Below are 15,163 nucleotides of genomic sequence, written 5' to 3'. Positions count from 1 at the left end.
CAAATTTTATACCGTATTAACTTCTTGAAATAAAATCCTTAAGCCTCCATTCTAATCGTAATTTCATATCTTCTCTTGCTACTGATATCTACCTGCTAGTGAAAATAATCTTTCATTATTTACTTTCACAAATCCTTAAATAATTTTAAATAGTTTAATTGTCTTTGCTTCAGTGAATATGGGACAAGCTTTACAAGCCTCTCATAATTCTATAATCCTCTTAATGCCAGTCATCACAATGAACTGACAGCATTAGACAGAGCTTTATTGCTCCTGTGGATTGAGGTTCCAAGGCACAGGTTTGCAAGAGGCTGTAAAGGATCTTAAGGTTGTTATAGGCAGGGGTGGTAATGGGGACAAGCTCCCACTACCTACTAAGTGCTCCTAATGGCATGCGCCTCAAATAGCCTCTAACAACCAAGTCCAGCTCCTGGCCTTCACATGTGGCTTACTACTATGCCTGGTGGAACCATTTCTACTGAAATCCGAAGGGGCAAAGGCAGATTACTGCCATCTTAAAACCAGTTGCTTTGGGCAGATGGGGATCGTCAGCTGTTAATGCAGCTAATCTAAGAGAAGGAAAACTCTGATCTCAAACTTCTGCTGCCATGTGGCTTTACCCAAAGGTTTTGGGAATAAATCCTGAGGAAAAATCCAGAGCTGGAGTCCCTAATGCAGTCTTTATGTTAATTTCAATGCTGATTGGCAACTCTTGCGATGCTGGTAGTGCCAAACTGGTCTTTGCCATTCCTTTGGATTCATCAGCTGTATGGAGAAGGGGAGCATGCTACACAGCCAACAGCCCTGGCTTGTGTATTGAATATAGACAGCTAAGATACAACATCCATGATCAACCTTGACTCAGCTAGCTCCATCAAGGGTATCATCCTACACACCGAGGACATGAGACATAGAAACATAGAAAATAGATGCAGGAGTAGGCCATTCAGCCCTTCGAGCCTGCACCGCCATTCAATATAATCATGGCTGATCATCCAACTCAGAACCCTGTACCAGCCTTCCCTCCATACCCCCGATCCCTTTAGCCACAAGGGCCATATCTAACTCCCTCTTAAATATAGCCAATGAACTGGCCTCAACTGTTTCCTGAGGCAGAGAATTCCACAGATTCACCACTCTCTGTGTGAAGAAGTTTTTCCTAATCTCGGTCCTAAAAGGCTTCCCCTTTATCCTCAAACTGTGACCCCTCGTTCTGAACTTCCCCAACATCGGGAACAATCTTCCTGCATCTAGCCTGTCCGATCCCTTTAGGATCTTATACGTTTCAATAAGATCCCCCCTCAATCTTCTAAATTCCAATGAGTATAAGCCTAGTCGATCCAGTCTTTCATCATATGAAAGTCCTGCCATCCCAGAAATCAATCTAGTGAACCTTCTTCGTACCCCCTCTACGGCAAGAATGTCTTTCCTCAGATTAGGGGACAGTATAGATCATAGCACAGTATACATAGGTCTTTCAGCCTATGATGTTAGCATTAAACGCAGGAGCACAATTAGGCCAGTCGGCCCATCAAAACTGTTCTGCCATTCCATTACGGCGGACTTAATTTCTCTTTCAACCCCATTTTCCTGCCTTCTCCCCAAAATCTTTGACACCCTGACTAAGCAAGAACTTATCATCCTCTGCTTTAAGTACACCCAATGACTTGGCCTCCACAGCCATCTGTGGCAATGAATTCACAGAATCACCACTCTCTGGCTAAAGAAATCCCTCTACATCTCTGTTCCAAAAGACTGTCCCTCTATTTTGAGGCTGTGTCCTCTGGTTTTAGATTCCCCAACCATAGGACATGTCACCTCCACATCCAATCCACTCTATCAAGGCCTTCCAACATTCAATAGGTTTCAATGAGGTTACTTTTCATTCTTCTGTATTCCAGTGAGTACAAACCTATAGCCATGAAATGCTGCTCGTATGACAAGGCTTTCAATCCTGTAATCATTTTCGTGAATCTCCTTTAAACCCTCTCCAATGTCAGCTCATCCTTTCATAGATAACGGGCCCAAAACTGCTCACAATACTCAAATGATGCGCCAGTGCTTTATAAAGCCGCAACATTATATCCTTGCTTTTATATTCTGGTCCTTTTGAAGTAAATGTTGTACTCCAAAGGCACTGGAACCAAATTTTAGAAGTTTAGGATTTTAAATACAATCATTCCTCAGTACCTTTTCAGTTTGGACTTTGCAAGTGAAATGGCCTCCTATGTTATAATCTTTCTGTAGTTTAATGAAAACATGGCACTGATTTTTGATTTATCTTCATTTAATATGAGCAAATTCCTCGGTCTTCCTTGTGATTCCTTACTCTAGTCTTGGTCTGGGTCATCTTCATTCTTTCTCAGCCTCTGGGTGTGGCAGACGAGTTTTAATCCAACAAAGACATTTAGCAATGTAATAATGGTTATGTGGCAGCAAAATGGTGCACAGGGAGTTTCAAAGAACATACAGTGCGTATAGACTCTTCGGCATACGATGTTAAGCCAAATTTTTAACCTCTCTAAGATCAATCTAACGCTTCTCTCCTACAGTGTCTTCCGTTTTTCTTCGTACATGTTATTTGTCACCTGTATCAATGATCTGGATGACAATATGGTTAACTGGATCATCAAATTTACAGATGACACCAAGACTGGGGGCATAGAAGACAGTGAGGAAGGCTATCATGGCTTGCAGAGGGATCTGCATCAGCTGGGAAAATGGGCTGAAAAAATGGCGGATGGAATTTAATGCAAACAAATGTGAGATGTTGCACATCAGTAGGACCAACCAGGGTAGGTCTTACACAGTGAACTGTAGGGCACTGAGGAGTGTGCTAGAACAACGGGGTCTGGGAATACAGGTCCATAATTTGTTGAAAGTGGCATCACAGGTAGACAGGATTGTAAAGAAGGCTTTTGGCACAATGGCCACATAAATCAAAATACTGAGTACAGGAGAAGGGATGTTATGTTGAAGTTGTATAACATGTTGATGAGGCCTAATTTGGAGTATTGTGCGCAGTTTTGCTCACCTACCTACAGCAGAGATACCAATAAGATTGAAAGAGAACATTGAAAATTTATAAGGCTGTTGCCAGGTCTGGAAAGATTGAACAGCTTAGGACTTTACTCCTTAGAATGTAGAAGATTGAGAGGAGACTTATTCAAAATTCTGAGAAGTTTACTGCAGGTAGAGTAAATGTAAGCAGGCTTTTTCCACTGAGTTTGGGCGTGACTGCAACCAGAGGTCATGGGTTAAGGGTGAAAGGTGAGGTTTAAGGGGAACATGAGGGGAAACTTCTTCACTGAGAGGGTCATAGAACATAGAAAACCTACAGCACAATACAGACCCTTCAGCCCACAATGCTGTGCCAAACACGTCCTTACCTTAGAAATTACCTAGGGTTACCCACAGCCCTCTATTTTTCTGCACCCCATGCACCTGTCCAGGAGTCTCTTAAAAGACCTTATCGTATCTGCCTCCACCACCGTCGCCGGCAGCCCATTCCACGCACTCACCACTCTCTGCGTTAAAAAAACTTACCCATCATGAGTGTGTGGAATGAGCTGCGAGCTCAAACGGTGCCAGCAAGCTCAATTTAAATGTTTAAGCAAAGGTAGATGGGTTGCAGGGGAGTGGAGGGCTATGCTCCCAGTGCAGGTCGATGTGAGTTGGCAGTTTAAAAGGTTTCGGCATGAACTAGATGGGCCAAAGGGCCTGCTTCTGTACTGTACTCTTCTGTGACTATGTGCTTACCCAGAGCCTGAACTCTAGTCAACCTATCAGTGCTGACTAAGGAGTATAGCAGCACCCATATACTGTACTGCAAGAGCATTGGAACCAAATGTTTGAAGTGGCCACAGCACAGTACAGGCCATGTAGCCCACGATGCTGTGCCGACATTTTAACCTACTCCAAAAATCCATCTAACACTTCCCTCCTACATAGTCCTCCATTTGCTTCTTTATTCATATCTCTAGCTTCTTAAATGACCTTAACTTATCTGCATCTACCACCACTCTATAAAAAAAAACAACTACCTCTGACATCGCCCCTATACTTATCTCCAAACACCTTCAAATTATGCCCCCTTTATTAACCATTCAGCCTTAGGAAAAACTCTCTGGCTGTCCACTCGATCTATGCCTTTTACCCTTAGAATGCAGTAACATTAAGCCGGATCATCCTGGATTCTTTTAAAGCAATGGAGGTTGTGGGGTTCTGTGAGAATTTACATTTAAAGATTAAAAGACACCATAAATTCCAAAGGTTATTGAATTTGCCTTTTCTTTTTCAGCAGAGTTGCACCAGATCTTTTTTTTTTCTGACAGCACAGATTGCCTCTTTTTTTAAAAAAAAGATCTCATCCAAAAATAGTTTTTAAAAAAAGGCTACATAAGATCATAGAACCATAGAAACAGGCCTTTTGGCCCTTCTTGGCTGTGCCAAACCATTTTCTGCCTAGTCCCACTGACCTGCACACGGACCATATCCCTCCATACACCTCCCATCCATGTATCTGTCCAATTTATTCTTAAATGTTAAAAAAGATCCCGCATTTACCACCTCATCTGGCAGCTCATTCCATACTCCCACCACTCTTTGTGTGAGGAAGCCCCCCCTAATGTTTCCTTTAAACTTTTCCCCCTTCACCCTTAACCCATGTCCTCTGGTTTTTTTCTCCCCTTGCCTCAGTGGAAAAAGCCTGCTTGCATTCACTCTATCTATACCCATCATAATTTTATATACCTCTATCAAATCTCCCCTCATTCTTCTACGCTCCAGGAAAGAAAGTCCTAACCTATTCAACCTTTCTCTGTAACTGAGTTTCTCAAGTCCCGGCAACATCCTTGTAAACCTTCTCTGCACGCTCTCAACCTTATTTATATCCTTCCTGTAATTTGGTGACCAAAACTGAACACAATACTCCAGATTCGACCTCACCAATGCCTTATACAACCTCATCATAACATTCCAGCTCTTATACTCAATACTTTGATTAATAAAGGCCAATGTACCAAAAGCTCTCTTTACGACCCTATCTACCTGTGATGCCACTTTTAGGGAATTTTGTATCTGTATTCCCAGATCCCTCTGTTCCACTGCACTCCTCAGTGTCTTATCATTAACCCTGTATGTTCTACCTTGGTTTGTCCTTCCAACATGCAATACCTCACAATTAAACTCCATCTGCCATTTTACAGCCCATTTTTCCAGCTGGTCCAAGTCCCTCTGCAGGCTCTGAAAACCTTCCTCACTGTCTACTACACCTCCAATCTTTGTGTCATCAGCAAATTTGCTGATCCAGTTTACCACATTATCATCCAGATCATTGATATAGATGACAAATAACAATGGACCCAGCACTGATCCCTGTGGCACACCACTAGTCACAGGCCTCCACTCGGAGAAGCAATTCTCTACTACCACTCTTTGGCTTCTTACATTGAGCCAACGTCTAATCCAATTTACCACCTCTCCATGTATACCTAGCGACCGAATTTTCCTAACTAACCTCCCATGCGGGAACTTGTCAAAGGCCTTACTGAAGTCCGTGTAGACAATATCCACTACCCTCCCTTCATCCACTTTCCTGGTAACCTCCTCGAAAAACTCCAATAGATTGGTCAAACATGACCTACCACGCACAAAGCCATGTTGACTCTCCCTAATAAGTCCCTGTCTATCCAAATGCTTGTAGATTCTGTCTCTTAGTACTCCCTCCAATAACTTACCCACTACCGACGTTAAATTTACTGGCCTATAATTTCCCGGATTACTTTTCGATCCTTTTTTAAACAACGGAACAACATGAGCCACTCTCCAATCCTCCAGCACCTCACCTATAGACAGCGACATTTTAAATATTTCTGCCAGGGCCCCTGCAATTTCAACACTAGTCTCCTTCAAGGTCCAAGGGAACACCCTGTCAGGTCCCGGGGATTTATCCACTTTAATTTTCCTCAAGACAGCAAGGACCTCCTCCTTTTCGATCTGTACAGTTTCCATGATCTCACTACTTGTTTCCCTTAATTCCATTGACTTCATGCCAGTTTCCTTAGTAAATACAGACGCAAAAATCCTATTTAAGATCTCCCCCATTTCCTTTGGTTCCGCACATAGCCAACCACTCTGATCTTCAAGAGGACCAATTTTATCCCTTACAATCCTTTTGGTCTTAATATACCTGTAAAAGTTCTTTGGATTATCCTTCACTTTGACTGCCAAGGTAACCTCATGTCTTCTTTTAGCCCTCCTGATTTCTTTCTTAAGTATTTTCTTGCACTTCTTATACTCCTCAAGCACCTTATTTACTCCCTGCTTCCTATACATGTCATACAACTCCCTCTTCTTCCTTATCAGAGTTGCAATATCCCTTGAGAACCAAGGTTCCTTATTCCTATACACTTTGCCTTTAATCCTGACATGTTTCATGTTTCAGATAGAATCATCCATGTTTCTGGAAAGACGAACTTCAATTAAATTAATCTGATTAAAGGATTCAAAACCACAACCACTTACACTGAGACGATAAAATGTAGATGAGAATATCGCTATGTGCAAAATAATTGTGTTGATGAAAGCAGGCAGAAGATGAACATAATTGGCAAAAGAACAAGGGAAGGTCACACAAAAAAAAAACTGTTTAGACAGTGAGTGTTTAGCCTCTAAATATACTGTCTGGAATGATTCAAAAAGGGGGCCTGGAAAAGTACTCAAAACAGAAGAAAACTGAGACGCACAGGGATTGACAGGAAACCCAAGATGAGACATAATAGCAGAATTAGACCATTCAGCCCATTGACTGTTTCATCATTCCATAATGGCTGAATTATTATCCCTCTCAACCTCACTATCCCATCTTCTTCCCTTAAGCAACACACACAAAATACTGGTGGAACCCTCGCCTCGGCCCGAAACGTCGACTGTGCTTCTTCCTATGGATGCTGTCCGGCCTGCTGCATTCCACCATTTTGTGTGTGTTGCTTGAATTTCCAGCATCTGCAGATTTCCTCGTGTTTGCGTTCGTCCCTTAACCTTTGACACCCTGATTATTGAAGAAAGTGTCAACCTCTGCTTTAAATATACCCAAAGACTTGGCATCCACAGCCGTCAGTGGCAATGAATTCCACAGATTCATCCCCCTCTAGCTAAGGAAATTCCTCTTTATGTCTGTTCTAAATGGACAGAGGCAATATGCTGAGATTGTTTCCTCTGGTCCGAGAGGGAGAACTTCTTCACTGAGAGGGTGCTGTGAGTGGAACAAGCTGCCAGTGGAAGTGGTTGATGCGGGTTCAATAGCAACAATAAGAAATTTGGATAGGTACAGGGATGGGAGGAGTATGGAGGGCTATGGTCCAGGTGGAGGTTCAAATTTCAAAGTAAACTTATTATTAAAGTACATACATGTCATTATATGCTACCCTGAGATTGATTTTCCTGTGGATATCCATAGGAAAATCAAAGAAATCAACCTCCATACACAACAAAAATGGACAAACAACCAATGTGCAAAGGACAACAAACTGCAAATATAAAAAGAGAATATAAATAGACAAATAAGCAATAAATATTGAGAACACGAACTGTACAGTCATGGTTAATGGGACAAGGTATATTAATAGTTCAGTATAGACTAGATTGGCCAAAGAGCCCATTTCGGTGCTGTAATGTTATGACAATGACAAGGAGTGGGCAGGAAGCAGGTTTAGCCTGTCCATGCTGTGAGCATCGAAATGGAGTTGATTCTGGGATTTTTAAAAATCTTGTTCATTTGCGAACTCTTACGTGGAGTGGAAGATTCCTTACCCCACATGTCATGCACCAGCTCTTCCTCTTCATCCTCTTGCTCTGTGGAGACCCTCCATATGTATCCCACACCCTCCGATCCTACTTCAGCTGGGTTGTACCCTGGGTGACAAAAGACAGAGTGAGATGTAATGACGACATTTTTCTCCAATATACAGGGTCTCACAAAGCTGTGGACTCAGCCAGCTCCATTACGGGCACAACCCTCTCCACCATTGTGGGCGTCTGCAAGTGGTGGTGTCAAGAAGACTACATCCATCACTGAGGATGCTCAGTATCCAGAGCTGTCCTCATTCCATTACTACTATCAGGGAAGGGGTACAGGAGTGTGAAGACCCACCCTCAAAGATCTAAGAGCAGCTTCTTCTGCTCCCCCCCAACCACCATCAGAACAGTCGAGAACACTGCCTCATTATTCTTTCTTTTTTGTACTAATTACTTATTTTGTAATTTGTAGTAATTTTATGTCTTTACACTTTACTGCTACTGCAAAACAATAAATTTCATGTCAGCCATGTCAGGAATAATAACTCTGATTCTGACCCTTATAACAAGCTTTTAAAGCCACAGATCAAACATGAGAGCTGGAATTTGGAAGAAGGTGCAGGTATTTGGGACGTTAGCTGACAAAAAAACCAGCAGTTAGACTTAATAACTGCTGCATGCAGAAGCTTCAAACGATCAGAGGATGTATTAGACTTATAACTGGAGAATTAGAGGGCCAAAGAGATTAAGAATAAGGCTGAGCATGTGAAACACAAGAAATTCTGCAAATGCTGGAAATCTTGAGCAACACACACTCATGCACATACAATGCTGGAGGAACTCAGCAGGTCAGGAAGCATCTATGAAAATGAATGAACTGCAGATGTTTCTGGCCAAGGCCTTGCTCAGGACTGGAAGGGTGAATAAAAATGAAATAGGTGAAGCCAGGCAGGTGGGAAAGGTAAATTGCTGGAGAGGAAGGAATCTTTGAATCTGATAGGAGAGGAGTGTGGACCATAGGCAAAAGGAAAGGGGCATCAGGGGATGATGATAGGTAGGCGAGAAGAGGCAAGAGGCCAGAATGGGGATAGAAAAGGGGAGGGGAGGAATTTTTTTTTAAAAGATCAGAAGGAGAATTGATATTCATGCCACCAGACTGAAAGGTATTCAGTACTAGAAATTCTCACCTCTTCTCAGATATTCACCAAGCCTCTGGCAAGTCATTAGCACTTCTGTACTCGATAATGGCACACTCTTATGTTGCATCCTCTCTTTTGATTATTATTTTTCACCTTGGTTTGGGAGCCTTTAAGGTTATACGTCACCAAAGAGATTACAAGTGATTTCTCAGCAATTGGATTGACCACCTTTACACTTTCCATCCCCATCTTGCTCCATTTTGTCTCCCCATCCCATCTGCCTCCAGCTATAATCTGTCAACCACAGTCTTACAAACTCCACCCCTGCTCACTTCCCCTACCTGACATTACTTGCATGTCATTTTACACCCTCCTCAATCCACCTGCCACCTTGGAATCCCACAAGATTAGGCAGATGCTGGAAATTTTGAGCAAGACTCACAAAATGCTGGAGGATCTCAGAGGCTGATGACGGATCTCAGCTCAAAATGATGACTGTTTTTTTCCAGAATCAGAATCAATGTAATATCACCGGCGTGTGTCGTGAAATTTGTTAACTTAGCGGCAGCAGTACAATGCAATACATGATGTAGAAAAAGTAAGTTAACCAATTATAGTAAGTATATTAAATAGTTAAATTAAAAAGTGCAAAAACAGAAATAATAAAAAAGTGAGGTAATGTTCATGGGTTCAATGTTCATTTAGGAATTGGATGGCAGAGGGGAAGAAGACATTCCTGAATCACTGAGTGTGTGCTTTCAGGCTTCTATACTTCCTTCCTGATGGTAACAGTGAGAAAAGGGCATGTTCTGGATGACGGGGGTCCTTAATAACGGGACGTCATCTTTTTGAGGCACTGCTCCTCAAAGTAGTCTTGGATACTATGGAGACTAGTACCCAAAATGGAGCTGATGGATTTTTACAACTTTTTGTAGCTTTTTTCGACCCTGTACAATAACCCCACCCTCCCTAACTCCCCATATCAGATAGAAATGCAGCCTGTCAGAATAATCTCCATGGTTTTCTGAGTGTTTTAGGTGACAAACCAAATCTCCTCAAACTCTTAATGAAATATAGCCGCTGCTTTGCCTTCTTTATAGCTGCATCAATATGTTGGGACCAGGTTAGATCCTCAGAGGTCTCGACACCCAGGAACTTGGAAAATCCTTTCCATAAATGCCTCCTCACCTGCTGAGTTTCGAGGATTTTGTATGTGTTGCTTTGAATTTCCAACATCTGCAAAATCTCCTGTTTATAAACTTTGAGGCTTTGTTTATTCTAATTAGAATCTGAGAACAGTACAGCAAAGGTACAGGCCCTTCAACGCACATTGTTGTGCCAAACCAAATAAATTAGTAATCAAATGGCAAACTAAATTAATCTCCTCAGTCTACACACTATGTCCATATTCCTCCATTTTCCTCACATTCATATACCTATCTAAACGTCTCTTAGAAGCCCCTAATCTTTTTGCCTCTACCACCACTTCAGGCAGCACATTCCAGGCAACCACCACCTGCTGCGTAAAAAAGATTGCCTCTTACATTTCCTTTGAAATTATGCACCCCCCCCCCACCCCACCTTCAATGCCCTGGGAAATTAGATATTTCAACCCTGGGAAAAAGATACCGTCTGTCTACTTTATTCCTCTCACAATCTTATAAACCTCTATCAGATCTCCCCTCAGCCTCCGCTGCTACAGAGATAACAACCCCTCGTTATAGCACGATCTCTAATCGAAGCAGCACCCTGGTAAACCTTTAACTGCCTTCTTCTCTTGTAGGAATTGTATATAATTTATGTTGAATTTGTCTACTCAGTGAGTGCTGATTATCTGACGCTACGTGCCTGTGACGCTGCTCCAAGTTTTCCCACTGTGCCTGTGCATAGCTGCACTTGTGAATTTGACAATTTACTTGATTTCTTGAATTCTTGATTACCTGACTGGCAGACCACAGTACGTGTGCTTGCAACACTGTGTCTGACAGAGTGATCAGCAGCACTGGGACTCCACAGGGGACTGTCTTGTCTCCCTTTCTCTTCACCATTTACACCTCGGACTTCAACTACTACACAGAGTCTTGTCATCTTCAGAAGTTTTCTGATGACTGCCATAGTTGGATGCATCAGCAAGGGAGATGAGGCTGAGTACAGGGCTACGGTAGGGAACTTTGTCACATGGTGTGAGCAGAATTATCTGCAGCTTAATGTGAAAAAGACTAAGGAGCTGGTGGTAGACCTGAGGAGAGCTAAGGTACTGGTGACCCCTGTTTCCATTCAGGGGATCAGTGTGGACCTGGTGGAGGATTACAAATACCTGGGGATACGAATTGACAATAAACTGGACTGGTCTAAGAACACTGAGGCTGTCTACAAGAAGGGTCAGAGCCGTCTCTATTTCCTGAGGAGACTGAGGTCCTTTAACATCTGCCAGACGATGCTGAGGATGTTCTATGAGTCTGTGGTGGCCAGTGCTATCGTGTTTGCTGTTGTGTGCTGGGGCAGCAGGCTGAGGGTAGCAGACACCAGCAGAATCAACAAGCTCATTCGTAAGGCCAATGATGTTGTGGGGATGGAACTGGACTCTCTGACGGTGGTGTCTGAAAAGAGGATGCTGTCTAAGTTGCATGCCATCTTGGTCAATGTCTCCCATCCACTACATAATGTACTGGTTGGGCACAGGAGTACATTCAGCCAGAGACTCATTCCACCAAGATGCAACACAGAGCGTCATAGGAAGTCATTCCTGCCTGTGGCCATCAAACTTTACAACTCCTCCCTTGGAGGGTCAGACACCCTGAGCCGATAGGCTGGTCCTGGATTTATTTCATAATTTACTGGCATAATTTACATATTACTATTTTCTATTACTATTCTATTACTATTTATTATTTTCATGACTATTACTATTTACTAATAGTAGTATTACTATTACTATTTATTATTTGTGGTGCAACTGTAACGAAAACCAATTTCCCCCCGGATTAATAAAATATGACTATGACTGAATATTGTGACTGTCGTTAAATGCTCTGCCAGTACTTCTTGACCCCATTCATTCACCCCAAGTTTACTACACTGGCTCTCACTCCAACAATACATCAACTCTAAAACTCTCACCTTAACTTCCAAATCCCCAACCTCCCTTCTCCCCAATTCCAGAACCTTCCAAATTCTCTGTACTCCTGCTCATTCTGGAACTTGGTCACGTCCTAGGCGGCGTTGACCCAGTTTCCAAGGTGCTAGGCTCTGGAATTTCCTCCCTAAGCGTTTCCATCATTTTACCTTGTCTCCTCCATTCAGGGTGTTCCACAAAGCTCTACCGTTTTGATTAGCATTTTGAAGATCTGCCCTAACTGACTCAAAAATAGTTACCTTCCCCAAGCAGAAAGGCTGATCCATACCCCCACTCACTAACCCTCCTCTCCACACACCCAAACACCACTACTACATCATCACTTCCTGTCACTCTATACAGTCACTATGCTGAGGTCACTGTCTGGACATACAATCAATGTATACAAGTTATCTTATATAATTATATTTATGGTTTTTTTATTCTTATGTTCTTTATCTTTGTTTTTTTTTTAATGCTGCAGTGTATCCAGAGTTACAATTATTTTGTTCTCCTTTACATGTGTACTGGAAATTGCATCAAACAATCCTGAATCTTACCAACCTCTAGCAGTTTGCCATCGAATTTTGTTTAAAAACCAAACTATAAGGCACATCAGGCCATTTTGCTCCATTTCCTAAGGTATGCTTTATATCCTCTGGAAGACATTGTCAAGCTGGAGAGGGTGCAGAAGAGATTTCCGAAGATGCTGTCTGGACTAGTGGGCCTGAGTCACAGGGAGAGGTTGGCCACACGGGTTCGTTACTTTCTGGGGTGCAGGAGAATGAGAGGTGACCTCATAGATGTTTAAAAAAATCATGAGGAGTATGGATAAGGTGGATGGTCATAGTCTTTTCCCTGGGTTTGTGGGAGTCCGAAACTAGAGGGCACAGATACAAGATACGAGGGGAGAAATTTAAAAGAAGGTTGTGAGTACTTGGAATGAGCTATCAGAGACAGACATTTGGAGAGATGCATGGGGGGGGGGTGGGCGGGGAGGGTTATGGGCCAAACACGGGCAACTGGGACTGCTGTGATTGGTATGGATTAACTGGGCTGAAATGCCTGTTTCAATGTTGCATTACTTTATGATTCTATAAAATTATTCTCTGAGGGTCTGGCTGCCTTTCTGACCGCTGAAAACAAGTGAAACTGGTAGAAGCTTATGTGAAACCATGAACTCTCACCTTTCACCTTTGCTTTCAATGGCACATCGTCCACTCCTGCATCATCGCCAAACTCATCCTCATCATCCTCTTCATCTGGCAGATGCATCGAGACAACAGTTCCCTCAGGAAAGGATATATTTGGCCCCACAACCACCTTAGGAAGAGATTACATGGGTTATTGACAGTGGAGCTCATCTGTGAAATGGGAAGACACAAGGTGCAGCATCATCCTCCCATCAGGGAGAAGGTACATACTGCAGTGCTCGAGCACAGCTTCTACTCTGCTGAAGATGGAGGGCGTGCTATGTTTGTTTCAGAATGTGTGGCGAAACTTGTGGGCCTCCCCAGCACATCCTTGCACTCTGTTGGTTGTTAATGTGAATGACACATTTTCACTGTACGTTTCAATGAATGTGACAGACAAATGACAATTGAATGGTTCTCTACAATAAGATGGACTCTTGGCCGCACAAATTGCTCGTATTGTCTGCCTACACTGCACTTTGTCTGTAACCGTAACACTTCATTCTGTACAAAAAGGGTTCCGACGAAGGGTCTCGGCCTGAAATGTCGACTGTACCTCTTCCTATAGATCAGTGGTCCCCAACCTTCAGGCCGCAGACTGATACCTTGCCGCGAAGAATGCAGGGGTGCAGCGGTAGTTAGAACGCACCCAGCGCATCTTTAAGAAAAAAGCCGAAATAAACAAGCTAATTAATTACGCTGGGTGCGTTCCGACTACCGCTGCGCCACTGCATTCTTCACGGGAATGTATTGGTCCGCGGCCCGGAGGTTGAGGACCAATGCTATAGATGCTGCCTGGCCTGCTGCGTTCACCAGCATTTTTGTGTGTGTTGCTTGAGTTTCCAGCATCTGCAGATTTCCTCATGTTTACACTTCATTCTGTTATTGTTTTACCTTGTACTACCACAATGAACTGTGTAATGAACCACCAGTACTTTATCATTTCCTGTCAGTCACTTCATGTACAGACACTCCTGTGCTTAGAGTCACTTAATGAACATACGATCATTGTACAAGTTATTTTATGTATTATCTTATTTTGCTTTTTTTTGTGCTGCATTGGATCTGGATTAACAATTATTTTGTTCTCTTTTATATTTGTGCACTAGAAATGATACCTTGAACCTTGAATACACTAGGCAAGTTTCTCCCTCGCAGAAGGTAGTGATATATGGAATGAGTTACCAGAGGGAGCAGTAGAGGCGGGTAGAATTCCCACATTTTAAATATGTTTGTACAGGTACATGGTTAGGTAAGGTTTAGGGGAATATAGCCAAATGGAACTTGGTCACGTAGGTACCAAGTCTGGCGTGGATGGGTTGGGTTTAACAACACGTTTCCATGTTGTATAACTCTATATGAAACTCTCTTCAATAGTCGATTGTACTTACATTAAATGCTAAAACACAGTGCGTGTTGAGTTTGACTCCAGGCTTAACTTCCACCTGGCTACACACAACTGATCTGCAGATTTCCACTCCATTTCCGATGGAGACATTATTCCAGATATATGCTTGGTCAAGTTTCACGTTGTCTCCTAGGGAGAGAAGTGAACAAACAAACATCATTTCCACTCCAGTGATGCTTTCACACATATCTCCCCACGCCAATCTCTCAAACTGTCCAATAACGATTTAGACATTAGCTTTATTTGTCATATGTACATTTAAACAGAGTGCAATGTGTTATTTGCGTCAACAACCAGCACAGTTCAAGGATATGACGGGACAGCTGTAAGTGTCGGCATACTTCCCATACTGCTAATACAACATGTCCACAAGACCATACAACATAGGAGCAAAATTAGTCATTCAGTCTATTGAGTCTGCTACACTAGTACATAATGGCTGATCCATTTCCTTCTCAACCCCATTCTCCTGCCTTCTCCTCATAACCTTTCATGTTCTTACTAATCAACA

The 15,163-nt window shown here is 42.7% G+C and overlaps 1 protein-coding gene across 1 annotated transcript in view; it reads right to left on the bottom strand.

The window, feature by feature from the left end:
* The window catches only part of eif2b5 (eukaryotic translation initiation factor 2B, subunit 5 epsilon), a 102,238-nt gene that overhangs the window by 46,991 nt on the left and 40,084 nt on the right, over positions 1 to 15,163 (bottom strand). Inside the window, exons 8-10 of the mRNA XM_063045298.1 lie at positions 14,636 to 14,781; positions 13,239 to 13,374; positions 7,813 to 7,914 (exon numbers count right to left, since the gene is read on the bottom strand). Of these exons, the coding sequence (XP_062901368.1) occupies positions 7,813 to 7,914; positions 13,239 to 13,374; positions 14,636 to 14,781 (384 nt within the window). The remainder of the gene's footprint in view (positions 1 to 7,812; positions 7,915 to 13,238; positions 13,375 to 14,635; positions 14,782 to 15,163) is intronic.

Source organism: Mobula hypostoma, chromosome 4 (genome assembly GCF_963921235.1).
Source record: "Mobula hypostoma chromosome 4, sMobHyp1.1, whole genome shotgun sequence".
NCBI classification, from domain to species: Eukaryota; Metazoa; Chordata; class Chondrichthyes; order Myliobatiformes; family Myliobatidae; genus Mobula; species Mobula hypostoma.
The sequence above is the reverse complement of the archived record's forward strand: the minus strand, read 5'-3'. Positions and strand labels throughout refer to the sequence as shown.